We start from the raw sequence: 20496 nt of genomic DNA on the forward strand, positions 1-20496 counted from the left end.
TGTGTAATGGTGAAGAAACTCGAAGTCAGAGTGTGAGAAGATCAGCACTGAAATGCTAGCTTGGAGAAGTCTGGGAGGCCTGAGAGGGAGAGGTGGAACTAAGGGGTAGAAGCTAAGTGACATGTGGGTTTCAACCATCCAAACTGGCCAAAGATGGAGTGGGCGGTGTTGGGAGGGAGGGAGTGCCACATCACTGGAGATGGCCATCCCAGGCCAGGCAGCCACGTGGAGGGGATGTTGTAGGGAGCACATGGTGGACCAGTCCCTTCCCAACCTTTAGAGAGAAAAGGAGGAAGCAGGGAGCCCCTCACCCACCTCCTCTCCTTCAGGGAAAAGAGTGGCTCGTTATGACATGCTCTGCTCACAGACGGGATGTCAGCGCCTTGGTTGTTTTTAAATACTGTATTTTTAAAAAAAATTCTTACAAATATTTACGACAGTAAAGGTCATTCTATGTAACAGGGGGACAGATGCCTTTGATGTATCCCCCCTTTCATTTCTACCTCAAAACAAAGTTAAGGCATAAATTACTCGGCTGGGCACCAGGTGTGCCTCTTGTCCTCGGGGCTCAGTCACTGTGGTACCACTTGTCCCACAGACCGGCGGATTAGGTGTTTGCCACCGAGGTTGCACAGGCTCGCGGGTACCTGCACCGGCTTTATTCAGTGCGTTCCAGAGAGGACCCCTCAAGCAGCGCCGGCTGAGCCCTTCTCCTGTGCACGGGTGGGCGGAAGGAGGGATGGGAGGCTGTGTGTGTGTAGGGAGGGGGGTGATGCAGGGAGGGGCGGCCCCCTGCGCCTACCCCTGCTGCCCCGCCTGCAGCCAGGCCAGCGCGTCGGGCAGGGCAGGCTGAGCAGGAAGACGAGGGGATGCGAGGCCCCAGGGACTGCGTCATGCACACGCCTCCTCGAGGTACCTAAGAACAAAAGCCGGAGGGCCGGCAGCCGAGGGGTGCGGCGGGGCCGCGAGCGCCTGGCGGAGCGTGCGGGGCGCGGTCCTTGCGAACGCTTGGGGTGGAGAGTCGGCCGGTCTCCCATCGCGGGGCAGGGTCCCCGCTGCCCGTCCATCACAGTCTCCACGTCCCAGGTCCCAGAGTCTGTCTTCACCCCTGGCCGGCAGCTGTCACTACCAAGCCCTTGGGCTTGGGCTCAGTCATGGGGAGCTCCGGGGGCCTCTCTTCTGTCCTGGGGAAGGAGGTGGGCATGACTCGGGAGCCATTGGCAGTGAGGGGGTGGAAGGACAGTGCAGAATTCGGATCCGCTGTCCCATTGGGTCCTTTTGGAACTAGAGGCCTGGAGTGTGCAGAGTGGGTTTGCAGTTTGCAGTCTCCTCTCCGGGTTTCTTCTGAGGATGGGAATGATTAGGAATTCCTAGCACCTTAGTGGTGGGGGCAGCAAATGCCCCCACAGAGCCTGGGGGAGGCTGTGGGGTGTGTCGTGTGTGTGTGTGTGTGTGTGTGTGTGTGTGTGTGTGTCCCTTTAAGTCCCTAGGGATCTGTGTTGGAGGTGTCTTGGTCAACCAGTAGGGCAGTCCCTCTTAAACTGGCTTGACTTCCTTTCCAGAGGGAGCAGGCTCCTCTCTCAGGAGATGAGGTCAAGTGCAAAGCGAGCTGGCGTCCTGTCCGCCCCAGCTCGGTGGGGTCCCGGGCCTGGGCCTGCACACCGCCTGGGCTGGGGTCCTGGCCCCCATCGACTTGCAGCCTCCTCGGGAGCCTCACTCCAGCACTTTGGGGGGGGGGTCCAGGCTGGGCTCCCTCCTGCGCTTGGCATTTTTAAAAAAGCCGAGCTGTGGGGAGGCAAAGGCAGAAGTCTCAGGGGTGGGCAGGGTGGACAAGGCCTGTCTCCCCTCCCTGCTCTCCCTCCGCTAACTGTCCTCAGGCATCTTCTTGCAGAAGGCTTCCCTGAATACCCTAGCTCGTGCTGTGTACCCACCCCCCCTGCCCAACTCCCCTGTGGGCCCACAGTGGGCCACTTAAATTGGGGAGGGGGCTCTGGAATGGGGTGGGTGGAGCCTAGGGCAGGAGACAGGAAGTCATGCTGTGTGACCCTGCCCCAGTCAATGCTCCTCTCTGGGCCTCCCTCACCGTATCTGTAACAGGAGAGGTTGAGACCAGGGGTTCTTAACCTGAGGCTCAGAGACAGAGAAGGGCATTGGGGGGTTTGTTAACAGCCTGACTTAGTTGGAGAAATTTTGTGGTTGTGTGTACTTGCTTTTTTTCTGATAAGAGGAACCCTAGCTTTCATCAGGTTCTCAAAGTAGCCCACAAGAGGGTCAGAGCCATAGGTTGAGTGCCCTCTGGTGGCCCTAGCCAATCTGCCTGCTGTGGTGAGGGCTGGACGCTGTGGCAGCAGGCAAGAACTGGGGAGGAGGCCAGGTGGGTGCCAGCTCCCATGGGGAGGAGAACATGGGACTGGCCATAGAGCCTAGAGGTGGGAGGCCAGGCCTGGGCCAACCAGCAGGGATGTTGCTCCTGCCCCCCAGGGTGCCCTCACCTTCCACAGTGCCAGGACCAGCAGGGCCAGCAGCAGGAGGCCCCCCAGTGTGCTGCCCACAATGATCCAGATGGGGATCTGGGAGTCTTCTTGCTTGGAAATCTCAAACGTGATCTGCAAGGGGAGAGGTGGGGCCAGGTCAATAGCATTACTGTTCTGGGTCTGGGTGGCAGCCTGGGGCAGGGCTGGAGGGCAGGAGACAGCTAGAACCTAGTGGAGAGTGGCATCCCCTGCCTCAGGGAGATGCTGGAGGGATGGTGGCACCCAGCCAGCAGAGGCCTCAGAGCTCCCGGCCTCTGCACGGTGGACACCTGAGTTAAGTGACCCAGATGATCCCACCTCCTCTTTTGAGACCCTTTCTGCCTTTGGCCTCAAGCCACTCCACTCTCCCTGGAGTCTCCTCAGACCACGTGGGCTCCTCTTTCTTGTTTTCTTTGCTGCTTCCTCATCATCTCACAAACTTCCAAATGTTGGGGTGTCTGGTGGGTCCGTCCTTGGACCTCTTCATCTGCAGTCACTCCCTGCTGAGCTCAGGGCCGCCGACCCAGCAGGCACCGTGGGCACAGTGCCCAGGGCCCACAGTGCTTTTAGGGACCCACGAAAACATCCTAATTTTTTTTAAAATGAGAAGAAAAAAACAAATATAATCTTGCCTGGATTATATTTGTCTTTATATGAACACAGCCATAAAATAATAATTAAAATTTTTTTTATGGAGGGAGGGACCCTGAAGGCAAAGGTGCCCAGGGTCCTGCAAGTCTGCCTGCAGCCGTGGGCGACTCACTCAGTCGTGGGCTTCACCTGGCTCTGCGCTGACCACCTCCATGTTGCTTCCTTTCACCTGAACTCCCCTGAATTCCAGACTCATATCCAACTGTCTGCTCGGCCAGTGTGGCATCTCTAACAGGTCCTGAAACAAACTCTTGATCCCACTACTCACCCTCAAACCTGTTCCTTCACCGTCTTTCCCATCAAAGCAAAGGGCAGCATTGTCCTTCCTTGCTGTTGCTCAGGCTGGAAACCTTATGTTGTGTCAGTGACTGACTTTGATACCCACGTGGACTCCAGCACCATCTGGAGATTGTAGTAACCTGCTTCTGCCTCGCCCCCAGCAGTCTGTTCTCGGCATGGCAGACAGAGGCAGACAAGGCAGATGTATTCTCTCTTCTGCTCAGAGCCCCCCATGTCTTCCCATCTCATTCAGAGGGAAAAATAGAGTCCTTGCCCTGGCCTGCAAGGCCCTACACTCTCCGGCCCTGCTTACCATGCTGACCTCATCTCCTACTCTCTCCTTTGCTCTCTAGTCCAGCCCTCCAGCCACCTAGCCTCCAGCACACCAAGCACACGCCCTTTGCATTGCTGTTCCCTCTGCCTGTAAGGCTTTCCCTGCAGACCCCATGTGACACTCCTGTATGGAACTCAGTTTCCCCAATTGTAAAATGGGGCCAGCCATCCTGCTCTGCTGTCCCTATGGGACTGCTGAGAGGCTTCGAGGGGGACAGTGGGGGTCCCTAGTGAGGGGAGAGGTGCTGGGAGGTGGTGTCACTGCTCACCCCCCCACTACTGCAGCCCTAGCTGCCCTCCCTTCCTCTGAGCGCCACAGCCCTCACCTGTATCACCAACTTTGATGTTCATTAAACATGGTCTTGTTACATTAGAAAACAAATAGTCCTCATAGTCTCTGTCTGATGTTGCTTTACTGGAGAGACTTTTCCCAATGTCCCTGTATAAAACAGCACCCCCCGGGTCTCCATCCTTATGTAACTGCCTTTTTTTGGGCCAACCTTATCACTTCTTGACATCGTGTATATTTATGTTTATTGCTGTCTTCCTGCCTAGAATGTCAGCTCCAGCAGAGCAGGAGCTCTATCTGTTTTGTCCACTGCCCTGTCCTCGGTGTCTGGAGCAGTCCTGGGACAGGGGAGGAGCTCAGTCCACGTGTTGAATGACTGAATGAATGGACCCCTGCAACAGCACGGTAGAGTCCTGGCTTGGCCACCGACTCACTCTTCAACTTGAGGCAAGTCACTACTCCCCTTCCACCTTCTCTCAGCCTCAATTTCCATATCTGAAAAATGGAGCTGGTGTGATGTACCTCACAGCGCTGTGAACAGGCAGCAAGATGGCACGTACAGTGTCTGTTATAGTGCCTGGCACGTAGTTAGGGCTCAAAGAATGGCAGGTCCCTTATATGTTCTCTTCCCATCCCTGAAGGCTGAGACGTTGCTCTGCCTTCCTACCCTGGCACTGAGCACAGAGCCAGGCCAGCAGGGGCTTAAATTTGGGCAGCTGGATTTCTAAAAGAGAAGTGAGGCATCCAGAGAGTATAAGAGGGATTGTCTGGGGGGGAAGTGGGAGTGGAAGGAGAAAGAGAATTCACTTAAAAGACACGAACTAGTGTGGAGAGAGGGGTAGTGTGTGTGTGTGTGTGTGTGTGTGTGTGTGTACGCGTGCGTGCCTGTACCACGTCTCTTCTCTCTTGGTTGCCTGGAAAATTCCAACATATCTCTTAAGATTCAGTTCAGGTGGACTGTCTCCAGAAAGCTTTCCCTGGACATCCCTCGCTCTGACTGCCCCCCAGCCCCAGTACCTGTGCTCACCCCCAGATCGCACCCATGCTTTATTGTCCTCTTGTCTGCCTGACTCATCTCTGTGTCCCCTGGGGGGTCTGAGTCATAGGAGGAGCACCCACAAAGGCTGAATGAATGAGCAAATAAAACCTCTCCCTAGGTGGGTCCCCCGAGTGCTGCTTCTGCGCTTCTGTACCTGCTGCCCCTCTGCCTGGCATACTGCCATCATGTTTGTGATGGATATTTGTGTGTGTCATTAAGGTCTAGCTTTCTGACCATGCCTATTTTGCTTTCCAGCGTCTCCTGGGTGGGGCTGGGGTTAACTCGGCGTCTGGTACCGGAGTGCCCCCTGGAGCCCAGGCCGCGGTTCAGGGACGTGGCCAGTGGAGGGCAGCAGTGTCCCATGCCTGAGACGCCCGTCTCTTTCCGGAGGACTGCACTTTTCCTCAAGACCCAGCTTCTCATTTTCCCAGGAGATCACCCCACAGAGCCTCATCCCTCTCCTGGACCCTGATTCAAGCCAGTCTGGCCTGCGACAATCTGGTTTTACCCCATTCACAAGAGTCCCAATACTAAGGCATCTCACACCCGTTGGTCGTCGCAGATTCACTGCCAGACTTCTAAAGCACATGTCATGTGCATGTCATTAGATTTGAGGTGGGAATGGATGGGAAGGAGAGGGGTGGGATGGCCATTCTAGGCTGCCAGGCTGCCCAAGACCCAGCCTCATGGCTGGTGGGGTCCCCTGGGGCAAATGCCTACTTCTGGCTTCCTCGCCACTTTTGCCCCTAATGGCCTATTTGTCTTGCTTTTTCCCTCTCTGCTGCTGCACTAACCACTGGCAGATCTGTCCATCTCTCCGCTGCAGGATCACACGGGCAGGGGTTGAAGGGAAGCTCAGGGGAAGGGGCAACCTCTTCCTGAGCTGGCCTGGCCCATGGCCACGTCGGCAGGGCTCCCAGGAGCTCACCTGGCGGCTGGGATCCTCCTCGCGGAAGATGAAGGGACTGTGGAACTGCCTCTGCAAGGCTGCATGGACCGCGATCTTCATCAGCTTGTACTTGAGCTGTATGAGCAGAGGCCTCGTCAGAAGCTGGCCCTCCCCAGGGGGAGGCTCCCCGGCACCCACCTCCTTCCTTTTTTCCTTCCAGCCTCACCCAGGCACTCTACTTACCACCTTCAGGGATCTCAACCACAGGTTCCCCAGCAGATGGAAATTGATTTCCTGGTTGGGGGCCAGCCTCATGTTGCAGCTGATGGAGACGACGTCAGAGTTGCTGTGATTCTGAAAGAGACGGTGGGTCTGGGGTGAGCAGCCCGGCTTTGGGGGGAGCAGGGGGTGCAGCTAGCCTAGTGATGACCTGAGAGTGTGAGCAGGGGCGTGGGCTGCCAGAGAGATGGCTCAGTGCACTGCTTGACTAAGTGGGGTTGCTCCTGGTGGGGAGGGGCAGAGGACAGGGGACAAGGAGAGCGGTGGGATGGGGCACACATGGGCTGGGGCAGCCAGGGGATGGCTGGAGGGCAAGGTAAGGATGGCATTTCTGATGCTCCATTTGAAGTTGTGCCTGCCAGGGTGTATGCCAGGAACAGAACTTTGGTTCACCGTTACGGAACCTATAAATGTCGTCACCATACAAACAGATTAAAGGAAAAAATTAAATGATTATTGCAACAGATGCAGAAAAAGCATTCTAGGAAATCCAACTTCTGTTTATGATAAAAACTCCCAGGGAAGTTCCTGAGTTTGAATAAAGGGTGTTTATAAAAAACCTTTGGCAAGTATCATATTTAATAATGAAAAATTAGGGCTGGCCCTGTGGCTTAGTGGTTAAGTGCGTGCTCTCTGATGCTGGCGGCCCGGGTTCGGATCCCAGGCGCACACCAACGCACCGCTTCTCCGGCCACGCTGAGGCCGCGTCCCACATACAGCAACTAGAAGGATGTGCAACTATGACATACAACTATCTACTGGGGCTTTGGGGTGAAAATAAATAAATAAATCTTTAAAAAAAAAAATGAAAAATTAAAAACAATTCCTTTAAAATAATCATCAAGACATGACTGTCGTCATTTCTATTTACCATTGCCCTGGGGGTCCTAGCCAGAGCAATAAGATGAGAAAAACAATTTGTATGGATTGAATGGTAAAGCTAAAACTAGTATTATTTGCAGATGATACCATCTTAATAGAAAACCCAAACAAATCATCAGACACCTAATTAGAATGTATTAGGTGACAGTTATTTGTGTCGCTCTCTTGCAGCCACCTCCTCCCCACCAGAGCCCAAGTCTTAAGTGCACTACACTCAAAAAATGCTTGGTGTGAGGCCCTTGTTTGGGGAAATAAAACTAAAACAGCTAAGATTTTTGTCTGGGTAAGGAATAGTGAAAGCATGCTCAGAAATTGGTATCTGGGGACAGAGGCAGCCCGGAGAACATAAACCTGGAGACTAACAGGTGTCTTGGGGTCATGGTCAACGTCTCCAAGACAAGCCATGTGTGTTCTGGCCCCATGGCTCCTTCCCCTTCCCTTGGCTTATCCTGCCGGCCCTTTTAGGCTCAGGGGCAAGTCCCCTATCCCTGTCCCTTTATGGCCCAGGTTGTCCACTCCTACTGTCACTCTCTTGACACATATCACGGCTTGTTCTCTGGCTTCTTCCGCACTCACTCTTGTGTCCCCTGCAAGATGGTGAGCTCACTAAGGGCAAGAAGTATCTTTTCCTCATTCTGTTTCCTTTTGGTTTGAGGCTGGGCGCACACAGGTGCCCAGCGAGCTCTTAGTGACCACTATTGGATAAGGAGAGAGAGAGCCCCATGTGGGCAGCACTCGGCTTCCCCCACTCCCAGAGCCGTGGGGGACACTCACCAGCTGTGGGGCTCGACTCAAGTCTTCCTCTGTGGGGGCCTGCCGGTACTCGGTGCTGTTCCCCCAGATGTTACAGGACGCGTTCACCTGCACAAGGGACACACACAACCAGCCTCACAGCCAGCGCCGGCAGACTCGGCAGCCCAGGGATGCTCTTTTCTCCTCCTCTTCCCAGAGGGCCCAGCTGGCCCTGGGCCTGGGGGAAGGAGCTGAGGTCTGAGGACTTGGGGACACTCCTTCTGGTCCCCTCCCCTAAGCCAGCTCCCAAGGGCATCGGTACCTGGTCAGTGCGGAAGTCCCTCAGCATCAGCAGGCGGTTGCCGCCCCTGGTGGCGATAGGAATGGTGATCTTCATCACCACGCCGTGGATGGGGAACAAGCCCAAGTTCTGGACCTGTGGCCGGAGGGGCGGTGTCAGTGCACACAGCAGCAGATGGGGGGTGGAGGACGAGGTCCAGAGGGACCAACCAGCCCCTGGGGGTGGCGATCCCCCCAGCCAGGCCTGGGAAATAGGCTGTAGAAGCTCTACAGCTCTGCCAAATCCTGGCCTGGGGGCTGCCCTGATGAAAGTGCGTGACAGCGCTGAAGGGGCGTGGGCTCCCGGAGGCTGAGGACAAGTCAGCGGGGGCCATGAAGCTGGAGAGCAAGGGTCCCTTCCATTTCCAGCCTCTCTTGGCTGTGGGGATTTTGTAGCCTGGTGCTGGCGGCCACCCTGGGCAGAGGCCGGGGATGGAGATGGTGACAGCAATTAATTTATTATGAGAGAGAATCATTAATTAATAAAGGATATAAATAGTGTGTGATAGTTCACATTCTAGCTGTGACACATCTGGTGTCAGAGCAGCAGTGATGACAAGCAGGGCTTGGAATCAGAAAGATCAGGAATATAACCTGGGGCTCTCACACAGCAGTTCAGGGGTGGGGAAGACAGCGGGCCCCACTGTGGCAGAGACTGCTAACCTGCCTCCTAATTCTCCTTCTCCTTCCTTTAGTGACAGAAACCGAGACAAAAACTGCATTTCCTTGCCTCCCTTACAGCTAAATCACAACGTGCTGGACAATGAGAGGTAAGTGGAAGTGTGAGGAACTGCCAAGGAGTTCATTCCTTAGTAGAGAGGGGCATGCTCTTCTCCCCTTCCTTCTTCTTGCTGCCTGGAATGAGAATGTGATGGCTGGAGCTGTAGCCATCTTGGACTATGAGGTGAACTTGAGAGGCTGATAATTGCATGCAGAGGATGGTGGAACAGACAGACAGAAGGAGACCCAGTCCCCAATGACTCTGTGAAGCTGCCAACTCTGGCCTTCTTTTATGGGAGAGAATAAACCCTGGTGTGTTTAGACCACTGTTTTTTTTTTTTTTTTGTGAGGAAGATCAGCCCTCTGCTAACCTCTGCCAATCCTCCTCTTTTTTTTTTTTTTTTTTTGCTGAGGAAGGCTGGCCCTGGGCTAACATCCGTGCCCATCTTCCTCCACTTTATATGGGATGCCACCACAGCATGGCTTGCCAAGGGGTGCATCGGTGCGTGCCGGGATCCGAACCGGTGAACCCCGGGCCTCTGCAGCAGAGCATGCGCACTTACCCACTTGCACCACCGGGCCGGCCCCTAGACCACTGTTTTTTATATTTTAAAAATTATATTCAGCCACACCTAATCTTCATGGATACATGCTCCCAGTCCAGCCCTGTAATTTTCCAGATGAGAACTGAGAGGCCCAGAGAGGGGATGTAACTTGCCTTAAGTCACACAGTGAGTGGGCAGCAGGGTTGAGGCTGACCCCCAGGCACTGGCAATGATTCCAGATTCCTCCCCTCCCAAATGGGGCATCCTCAGCTCCTGTCCTTCACTCCCTCCTGGCTCCCTCCAGCCTTACCTTGAAGACGCAGCTGAAGGGAGGCCCGGTGCCCTCATATGTCTCCAGTGAGCTGTTGGGCTTGACCTCGTAGTAGCTCAGGCTGCTGCTCCTGCAGAGACAGAGCGCAGGGCCGCTGTGAGCTCCATCGTGCTGGCCAGATGGGTAAATGAACGAAAGAGGGTGGGCATGTGCCTGCCTCCCCCAGGCCACAGAAAATAGGTTTCCTCTCGTGTCCGTCGGGAGTGCTGTGTTGGGAAGGATTCTGAGGCTCAGCAGGATTAAATGGCTGAGATCAATTAGCTGCGTCTGACTAGTGTCGGGGATGGGCGTGAGCCAGAAGAGCCAGTTGTTTGCCATCCCTGCCCTGGCCTCTCTGAGCATGAACTCTCCCCCTGTGCACCGTTCCAGCCTCTAGCGGTGGCTGGGGGAGACCTGAACTTCCTTGCTGTGTTTGCTGTTGTGTCCTGACTTCTCCATCCACCTGGGAGCTCTCAGAGGACACACGGGGACCCACGGCCCACCAAGTGGAGTGGACAGCGGGGGAGCAGTCTGCCCTGTGGGAGAAGCGTTTTCTCCCTACACTGTTTAGAATTGCTGGTGCATGGAGTAAAGAAAAGCAGACGGCGTTTTAGTAGGTTTTATTACCGTTTTAAAGTTCTCTACAGACCCTGCCCCCACTTATTGCCTGCACCTGGGTGGATGCCCCCCGCTGCCTTGGCCCTCCCCTTCCAGCCACCTGGGAGCTCCTGGGGGCCAGCTGTCTCCTCCTTCCTCTATTTTGACACCACCTCCCCACCGTGGACAACGGGGCTGCACTCTCTGACCCCTCAGGGATACACTTGGCTCCGTCTCATAGTCCCTCAGCACTGCGCCCGGCCCCGGGGACCTCCGACCCTATGAGGGCCCTCCAGAGGGCGCCCCATCTTAGGCCTCACGCCCCCGTGCCTCCCCTCCCCGGGCCCCGCGCGCACCTGGTGAAGAGCACGTCAGCCTCGTACTTGAGGTGGAAGCGCAGGAGCGCCGTGTTGTCCTGCTTGGTGCTCTCCTCCTCATCGCTGTCACTGCGGGAGAGCCAGGCAGGTCAGGAGGGAGCCAGCCCTCCCTCCTCCCAGGCCAGCCAGCACACGGGCCGCTTCACTGCAGCAGGAGGGAGCTAAGTCAGACTGAGGAGGAGCATCCTGGCTCGTCTAGGGCTGAGCAGCCAGCACTGGGACAGCCAGGGAGGGAATCGGAGGCATCTCCGGGGGGCGGGGGACTGGTGACATAAGCTTTCCTGCTGCCTTTTTAGGCGCAGCACGTCTGGGCTGGTGTGGGGCAGGGAGAGACTTTGGATGGCAGTTGGGGGGACCGTGCCCTCTTCGCTGAGCATCCTCATCTGTCAGATGGGCAAATCCTGTGCTGTGGGCCCGAAGGGAAAAGGCTGCCCGCTCTGCCCAAGGGAGGCAAAGACAAGGAGGACTCCCTAGCAGTGTGGTTTGTCTATCCTTGACCCATCCCCCCGCGCTGGCTGGATGGGGGCAGCTCCCGCAGCTCGGCTGAGGGTGCCTTGCTGTCTTGGAAAAGCCAGAGAGTGAAATTCAGAGACATTTGGAGGGAGTGTTGTCAAATATGCTTCCCTTTACATCTGAGCAGGAACGAACAGGGCGAATAATTTTAGACATAAAAATATACGATTTTTGCTCGTTACCTAAACTGTTTCATTTCCTTTGGAAGCCTTACCCCAGGATAGATGATTAGTTGAAAAGGGATACCTGACACACAGACACCCCAGTATCCCCCTCACGCATGTGCCTAATTCACAGACACCCACAGACACCTACAGGGCCAATGACACACTCTGCAAGTGGATTTGTATCCTGTGAGGATGGGACAGTGTTCTAAGAGCAGGGAAGGGCATGAGAGAGGCCCTAAGATACTAACATAGCTTACAAACCTGGTGTCACGTCAAGTGAGAAGTCCACCAAAATGCACCATTTGTTAACTACAGCCAGGACGCCAGCCTGCAGCCGTGCTGCTGTGTTGAACCCTCGCCCTACTGTGACCTCTGACCCGTGTGTGTGTGTTGGAATGTCGGTGTCGGGTTTGCCTGTGGTATGTATTTCTCAGTGTGGAGAAGTTCTCAGGAGGAGGTATAAGGCTACAGAGTAGCCTGACTCCCTTCCTGCCCCTAGCATGTTTACTGCTGACACCAGGTGGTTCACAGTGTCAGCCTGGGAGACAGACAGAGAGACCCACACAGAGTAAGGGAAGGTCCTTTAAAAATGGAAAAATTTCCAAGGGGAGAGAGGTGACCAGGACAGAAAGAGCACTGGATAAAGAGCAGGACAACTCGTGTTCAGCTCCCAGTCGCACTATTTACATGCTGTGTGTCATGCTGTGTGTTGTTGGGAAACTCACTTAACTTCTCTGAGGCTTCCTTTTCTTACCTGTCACTTGGGAGGTGGGGTGGGGAATAATCCCTGCTTTGCCTTCTTAAGGGTCTGCTGTGAGGAGTGACTGAGATATTATATGTACAGTGGTTTCTAACTGTAGGGTTTGTAAATAACTGCTATATTAAATTCCATATAAAGGTAAGGGTATGATTATTTATATCCAAACCGCCCAAGAATGAAGAATGCGGCAGCACAGTATGCAGCAGATTGGCCCACACTTGGGGATTGGCCCCGGGCCCTCCCGGGTTGGGGCAGTGAGGGACAGGGCTTGCCGGGGCACTCAGTGTGGGGAGCAGCAGAACAGCGCCGGGAGCGTGGAGCTGGGAGGGAGAAGGAGCGGCAAGGCGCTGACCTGCCCGCAATGAGCTGGATCTCCAGGTGGTGCAGGAAGACGGATTTGCTGAACTCGAAATCGAGACGGAAAGCTACCTGCAAGGAAGAAGTCATTGGAGCTGGGGCGGCGGGGACTGCGTGTGTGGGCGTTGCCGGACCAGCCCTGGCCCACCCTCCCAGCCCCTGCCCCCTCTGGGCTGGGAATGGGCAGGGGGAAGGGAGGACCAGGTTCTGGAGTAACGTGAGCTGCTGAGGGGCGCAGCCAAAGACAACAGCTCCTCTGATGGGGTTTCTTGGCTGTGGGGCTGGTGCCCCTCCCTCCTCCTCCTTTTCTGTTTTTAGCTAAAGACAACTAGAAGACAGCAAGTCCAACTTCAGACTGTTTCTGCAGATTTTCTGGGTGGGGGACTTGATGGCAAGAGGGGAGATGGCCATCACCAAGCACCGCAGGATGTGGGGGCCAGAAGACTGCCTCATCCCCGCCTTGTTCTTGTGTGTGGTGGGGCTGAGGCTGCCCTGGGGACCTGCCTCCTTGTCCAGCGCCCCTCCTGCCACTCTGATGGGTCCTGATGCTTCCCTCGGCCTTGTCCAGGAGTGGGGCCTGGGTCCCCTGACTGTTTTCCTGTGATATCTGAGCTGCCTTCTGCCCCACCAGGGGCATTACTGGGGCTTTGCACAGACCCCTGGGCTCGGCGGGGTCTGGCCCTCATATGGTTTCCCAAGGAGCCCTTGGGGCCCCATTTTCCCAGGAAGTGGCTGGGGTAGGGGGGAAGCTTGTGCTGTGTGCTGCTCCCCGGGTCCTGATTTGTATCCCGCTGGGGAGAGTCTTTGACAAGGAGCCCTAATCCCCTGGCTGGCCTGGCAGACCCTACTCCGGGGAACACACTGCTGTTCCCCAGCTGGCTCCCGCCTCAAGCTGTCCTCTGTCTGGTTCCCGCTTCACAAACAGCTTGGCCTCAGTTAGGTCTTCCCTTGCTCCAGAACCTTCAGTGGCTGCCCACTGCCCAGGGGTGATGGGCAAATGCCCCCACAATATGGAATCTACCTCCCTTTCCCAGCTGGTTTGCTTCTCTCTTCACACACCCCGCAGTCTCTTCACACGCACTTCTAAGCACATGGTAGGTGCTCAAGAAATGTTCATTTTTCTCCCCATCTCTCCCCATGCACGGCATGATGACAGGGGCTAGACATTTAAAGACTTGTTAGGATAAAGGACAGCAGGATTGGGAAAGAGACGGGGAGAGTGGTGGGGGAGTGACAGGACCCCCTGGAGGTGAAGGGGCCTGAGTCCTCTCCTGGGGCCGGCAGACTAAACAGGTCATTTGAAAGTCATTTCATGGGAGAAAAATCTAATATTCTAAAAACCACTGTCAGGTCTCTCCATCCCTCCCAGTCCTCCCCTCTGCTCACTTCCATTTCTCTTGCCTCCCCTGTGCCTCCCGGTGCCCGCCCTGGTCCCGTCCCCACACGGCCCCAGCCTCCACCTTGGCCTTGGCCCGGAAGAAGGGGTAGCTGACATTGCAGACTTTCCTGTGGAGTCTCCGCTCCTCGTTCACGCACTCGATGCTGCCGTCCGAGTCGTCCTGGGGGCGGGTGGGGGCAGCACAGGCAGCAGTCAGGCGGGGCCTGAGACCAGGTCTGGGGCCATCCTCCCCCTCACCGCCCGCCGGTGCTGAAGCTGCAGCCCAGGCCAGGGGACCTGGGACCACAGGGCCCCAGAGGCTCCGGTGTGGCTTGGGTCAGGGGTAGAAAGTGTGGTGGGCACAGTGCAGGGTGAGGCCGCGCTCATCAATGGCCCGGTTGTGGAGAGAGGGGCAGGCCCTCATGTGTATGCTTTGTCATTCCCTCTGCAGCAACCCGGAATGCAGGACTGATCATCCCGCTTACAGGTGGGGACAGTGAGGCCCAGAGACTGGACTAACTAGCGGGGACCACTGTAAAGTGGCGGGGCTGGGCTCTGAAGGCTCTCCAGTCTGGCTGCCCTGCCTCCCTCTGGCTTCGCGGCCCTTTGATTGACTGCACATCCTTCCATCAGAGGGATGGGAAAGGATCTCTCTGAGCCACGAAACGAGGCTTTGGGGGTCTCGGAGATCTTCATAATCCAGAATACCAGTGAGCAGGTTGTGCACTGACCTCCTGGCGGGGCTTGGGGGGGATCTCTCTGAGGCTCTATTCCGCCTCCCCCCCAGGGCAGGGCTGTGTCTGCTCCCTACTCAGGAGATCCCCGGGAGCCTCTGCTGCCGTCAGACTTTCCAGCAGTGCTTCTTTCTCTCTTTTCTGTGACTCCGCCCCCTTCAAACCCTACCACCACTGTCCGGCTCAGGGCTCTCAACAGCAGGTCACTCTCTGGCTGTTGGCCACTGAGAAAAAGGTTGGCAGAGTTTAGGGGGAAATGCCACCGGGCTTCCCCAGCCTGTCTGAGCTGGGGCCCCGCTGGGCTAGCATGGGTGTCCGCTCAGCTCAGGGCCAGAGGGAGGGGACTCGCACATGGTGCTCTAGCTGATGCTGTTGGTTGGCCCTGCACTCATTTGCATGGGTCTCGCTTTGCTCATCTGTCAAATGGGGACGGCAGTACCTGCCTCATGTATTATGAGGATTAAATGATACAACGCATGTAAATGCAGGGCCTAGTTCAATGCCCAGAATAGTGTCATCACTCAATACGGCAGCTATCATTATGACAGCCAGCCTTGGTGGTCCAGTGGGTAAGGTGCAGCGCTTCCACCGCCACGGCCTTGGGTTTGTTTCCTGGTCAGGGAACCACACCACCCGTCAGTCGGCTGTCATACTGTGGCAGCTGCGTGTTGCTGTGATGCTGAAAGCTATGCCTCTGGTATTTCACATACCAGCAGGGTCACCCAGGGTGGACAGGTTTCAGAGGAGCTTCCAGACTAAGACAGACTAGGAGGAAGGACCTGGCCACCCACTGCTGAAATATTGGCCATGAAAACCCTATGAACAGCAGCAGAGCATTGTCTGATACAGCACAGGAAGGTGAGAGGATGGCACAAAAGGACCGGGCAGGGTTCTGCTCTGCTGTCCACAGGGTTGCCAGGAGTTGGAATGGATTTGATGGCACTAACAACAAATCATGATGATTATTTGTACCTGTCTTGGGCTCTGCACTGTTGGGCACCGCCTGGACACATGCCTGCTTATATCTCTGGGCCCGCATTTGCATGTGGATGTAAAGGCATGTCTGTGTGTGTGGGTCTGCATGTTGGTGCATGTGTGTTGCATGTGCCTGGTGGCATGTGTACAGAGCATGTGTGTTTCCTTGGCTGTATCTGTAGGTTTGTGTAGGTTTGCATGTGTGTAGTCATACTAACGCACTTGTATGTGGCTGAGAGGAGTGCGTCCTCCACGAGAGCTCCCCTTGGCCGGATGGTGGGGGAGACAGGGGAGGGGGTGCTGACTCTGGCCGTGAGCATCTCCTGGACTGGGATGGACGGGGGCATCTGTGAAGGAGGCAGGCTGCAGGCTAGCCCTGCGCACCACTTTACAGAGCACCCTTCCCGCTTCTCTCTGCCTCCACTCAGTTCCCAAAGCCCTTCTGTGCCACAGAAGCAAAATTCATGATTCCTTCCCCCTAGGGTTATGAACAGGCACAGGATTGTAAGGTCTGGCCAGGGAAGCAGGACAATGTGGATGCAGGTTTGGGCCTCAATTTTCCTAAATACCCCAAATCCAGACAGATACAAAATCTCTGGGCAGGAGAAGACTTCGAAAGCCCATCACATGGGCCCCTCATCTTCCCTCTAGGCCATGGAGCAGGGGTGCGTTGGGGCCCAGCCCTGGCCACAGACAGGCCCTCATTCAGGCGGCACCTTGAGGTCTGTTTGAGGACACAGAGCCCCCCGAGGGGGAGGGAGGACACGGAGAAGCAGGCAGCCCCTCGCTTTCCTGGGGTGGCCTCACTCCAGTCAGCTTCCCCTCCTGGCTACAGGAAGTGCTGCTGTGTGTGTGTGTGTTCTGCACTGGGGGAGGGGGTGCTGGGCAGCGGTTCTGCAGTGGAGGTGAGGACAGGAGGGCCGACACCTGTCCCGCCCTGCACCCTGGGCTCCACATCGACACTCTGAGATCTGTGAGGACAGAGACTGTGTCTGAGGGGACCTGGGACCCCCCAGCACCACGCATGACAGTCATGTCCTGGGTTTACTCAATAAACATGTCTTGAGGGACTTGTACGTGCCCAGCCCTGGCCCGGCCCCGGGGACAGACACGGCTAAAATGGCACGCGCCCTCCGGGAGCTGAGGTACGACAGGGCAGCCCTCAGACTCTGACCACATCCTCAGAGCACACACAGGGCTGCGCCCGAGAGCTGTGCGGGGCTGCAAGGCCCTGTGTGGCCTTTTGGGGCTTCAAGGTGGTACCCCAGAGAGCGTAACACAAGGACGATGCTCTGTCACAAAGTGCAGGCTCAGGAGCCAGCTGCTGGGCGGGAATCCCGCTCCGCCACTTACTAGCTGTGTGGTCTACTTAACCCCCTCTGTGCCTCAGTTTCTTCCTCTGTAAAATGGGGATGCCACCATCACCCCCCGCCCCCAGTACTAACACTACCTCTCGGGGTTGTTGTGAGGGTTAATGCATGCAGGAGCTGAGCACAGTGCCGGACGTTGTAAGCGGAAACCAAGAAGGAAGGGGAGCTTGTTGGGCAGAGGAGGGAGGGAGTCCCAGGCAGGGGACCGTGGGGAGCAGGGCCTCGGTGTGGAGGAGCAGGTGTGCTGGGAAACAGTGGTGGCCGGTGGGACTTCGGGTGTGGGGGGGTGAGGGCAGAAGGGGAAGGTGGTGGGTGGGGAAGCAAGAAGGGCCTTGAATGCCACACTAAGGAGTTTAGAATTTGTTGTGGAAGCAACTAGGACTGATTGGAAGTTTGAGAGTGGGGAGTAACCTGTTCTGATTTTAGTGAGAAGGAAAGGACCCTTTTGAGAAAGCCTAGAGGATGAACTGTAGGTAGAGGGTGTGTAAGTGGTGGTGTGCACACGCGGGGGGTGTGTGTGTGTGCACGCATGCCCCTAACGAGCCAAGGACACAGGCTGAAGGACACTCCTCCCCACGTTCTGGAAGGGCTCAGACTCCCCTCCACCCACGGCTCTCAGCCCTGGCTGCACACTGACGTCACCCTGGCAGCTGGAAAAGCACGGGGATCCAGGATCCACGCCGGGCCAGACCAATCAGACTCTCCGAGAGAAGTCTGCACGCAGGTATCTTTAAGCTCCCAGGTGATTCTCACGTGAAGCCAGGCCCCCTGCCTGGACCCGCCTTTCCTGCCTCTGCCCTTCGCCTCAGGCAGGCTGGGCAGGAAAGGTCTTACCTTCTGGATCAAGCTGGCAAACTGCAGGTTTGCTGACTGTGAAATATTTAGGATGGTGCTATAGGCGTTCTCGCCCTGGTTCTCCAGCATGGCCTCCACCGCCACCCGCCGGCGCGTGCTCTCTATGATGAAAACCGTGGTGTCGAAGGATAGTGTGTATGCGGAGCAGTCCTGGGCAGCCTTCCTCAACACCCTCTGACAGTACTCCCTGTGGGAGAGAGACCACCAGGATCAGGCAGATGGAACGGGGAATGCAGGGGTAGACCTCATTACTCATGGATCACCTCTCTACTCAGCGTGTTTCCCTTTTGGCTTTGGCTGCCAGGAAGCTCAGAGCTAAATGTAGAGACAATCCTGATTATTAGCCTAGATGGTTAGAATATTTGCTTCTTCATCCTTCTACAACGTTTGGATGTGCTGTTTCTATTTATTGCATATGTCATGGTATGTATGTCTTCTACTTAAATCATCTCATAGTTGGATAAAAGTTGAGCGTAAATTATCTGAAAATGTATTACAGAAATTTAAGATAGGATGTGTTCATTATTTTTCCTTGTATGCTAGTTTGTTTCTTCCAGGGGATTGTGGGCACCCTGCTCATCCTCTGCTAGTATCCTCTGCATTGAGCCCAAGTGTCAGTCAATGGACCTTAGAGGTCACCTAGTCTGGGGGTTGGAGGATGAGCACCCAGATCTCTAGGTCTCTGGTCTCTACCTTTTATCTGTTTTGTATTGCAGGCTCCAAAGAAAGGATTCCTTTCTCTAAACAAACTTAGAGGAGGTTGGATTAGACTAGTAGTATTCATTTTACAGAGGCGGTAACTGAGGTCCAGAGAGGGGAAGGGACTTGTTGAGGTCACACAGGAGTTAGAGGAGTTAGAGGCCTGGGCTAGACCCAGCTTCCAAGTCCAGTGTTCATTCCACGCTGCCTGTGTGAAGGGTGTGCAGGAAATAATCCAAGGCCCTGGAGCCCCCCATCCACCAGCAGGGAAGGCAGAGGAGTCAGGGCAGGGGTGGGGAGGAGCCAACTCACATGGCTGTGGGCAGGTCACTGTGGGCGTCCAGCAGGAGGTCCGGGACACAGTGCTCGTCCTCACTGCAGCCGTTCCAGAAGGGCACCTGAGCCAGGGAGAGCCAGGGGTGGCGGCTGGGTGAGGGCCCACAGCCTCCAGCCCTCTTTGCTGCGGGCCGTCCCTCACCCCCAGCACACCAGCTCCTCTCTCTGCCACACCAGACAAGGGCTTTCTCTTTTCTGCCCTCTTCACAGACACCACACTGCTTTTCCTCATGCTTTTGCATAGACACTCCTTTCTTTAAAACATGGCTGAAAACTCAACTCCTCCTGGGCCACTTTCAGTTCCTAGCTGAGCTGACAGCACAGAACACCGCGCTCAGCCAGCAGAGCAGCTCCAGCCAACACTCACTGATCATCTGCTATGTGGGGGGCAAGGCTGTTGGTCCTGGGGATATAGAATGAGGAAGACACAGCTTCTGCTCCCAGCTCATGGGGAAGACTGGTGTGTGAACAAATAATTATAATATGAAATGTGCAAAAAAGGAAAAATAGAAATCTGTATGAGGAATAGAAGAGGCAGAGGGGAGGAAACAGTTATTTTGGCTTGTAGATGGTCAGAGAAGACTTTAGGAAAGTGACGATAGGTCAGAGTTCTGAAGGATGTCCAAGTTAGATAGATGAACCAGGAGGAGAGGGAAATCTGGGAGGAAGGGACAGCCTGTGCAAAGGTCCTGAGGCATGAGGCAGTGTAGTGAGTTTGGGAAGTGATGGGTAGTTTTAGTGTTGCTGTAGTAAGGGGTGGAGGAGATGGAGGGATGGGCAGGGGCCAGTTCTCACAGGGATTTGGGGTCATGCCTTGCAACTGATAGGAATCGTCCACTTTTGGCAGGGGAGTGTCCTGCCAGATTCATATTTTGAAAGCTCCCTCTGGCTGCTGCGGGTGGATGGACTGGAAGGGTCAAGACTAGAGGCAGGGAGACCACTGAGGAGGCTGCTGCAACGTTCATGCAAGTGATGCTGATGGTGTCAGTGTGGTCATGGGTGTGAAGAGAAGACAGGTTAGGGACCTCAGAGGTGGGATCAATAGGACCTGGAGTTCGTCAAGGCTAAGGGAGAACAGGGTCCAGAATGTTGGCTGAGTTTCTTTTTCAGTGTCTGGAAGGATGGCCGCGCCATTCACTTATAAACGGAGGGGTTGAGTGGAGGAGCTCCATTTTGGGGCACGTTGAGTTTGAAGCGTCTGTGGCCCGTCGAGGGGTATTCAAGTCTGGGGTGAGGAGCACAACTGTCCCTACCAAGAACACAGCCCAAACCAGGGGAGGGGAAGCGGGTGTCACAAAGGCCATGTGTGTCTTAGATTCATTATCTTTTCTCAAAGGTGAGCCCCCTAGCCCTCACTCAGATCCACGTGCTCTGACATTAGACACGTTTCTATCAAGCCCACCCCTTGGCTTCCCCCTCACCTGGTGGGCTTGCAGCTGGAAGCAGGCACACTGCCACAGCAGCCACAAAGACGATGCAGAGCCATAGGAAGTAGGGCAAAGTGGGGCCACTCGGTGACTGGACATAGTTCAAGACGCTTGGTAGCCCTTGGGGGGTCCTCTGTATTCTAGCGCCCAT

General features: G+C 55.6%; 1 protein-coding gene across 2 annotated transcripts in view; it reads right to left on the reverse strand.

Annotated features, from left to right (window-relative positions):
- Positions 1–388: 388 nt before the first annotated feature.
- ITGA11 (integrin subunit alpha 11) overlaps positions 389–20496 on the reverse strand; it is a 117451-nt gene continuing 97343 nt past the window's right edge. Inside the window, exons 19-30 of one of the 2 annotated variants that reach the window (XM_087428597.1) lie at positions 18895–18980; positions 17863–18070; positions 14032–14130; positions 12567–12643; positions 10754–10843; positions 9801–9891; positions 8209–8322; positions 7929–8015; positions 6237–6347; positions 6033–6128; positions 2493–2606; positions 389–1184 (exon numbers count right to left, since the gene is read on the reverse strand). In XM_087428597.1, the coding sequence (XP_087284723.1) occupies positions 1149–1184; positions 2493–2606; positions 6033–6128; positions 6237–6347; positions 7929–8015; positions 8209–8322; positions 9801–9891; positions 10754–10843; positions 12567–12643; positions 14032–14130; positions 17863–18070; positions 18895–18980 (1209 nt within the window). In that variant the 3' untranslated portion in view covers positions 389–1148. Of the gene's footprint in view, positions 1185–1305; positions 1786–2492; positions 2607–6032; positions 6129–6236; positions 6348–7928; positions 8016–8208; positions 8323–9800; positions 9892–10753; positions 10844–12566; positions 12644–14031; positions 14131–17862; positions 18071–18894; positions 18981–20496 lie in introns of those variants that run through there. The other variant, XM_087428596.1, reaches the window with a different exon arrangement.

The sequence above is a fragment of the Ceratotherium simum genome, chromosome 3 (genome assembly GCF_057802395.1).
Source record: "Ceratotherium simum simum isolate JZ-2026a chromosome 3, ASM5780239v1, whole genome shotgun sequence".
NCBI lineage: Eukaryota > Metazoa > Chordata > Mammalia > Perissodactyla > Rhinocerotidae > Ceratotherium > Ceratotherium simum.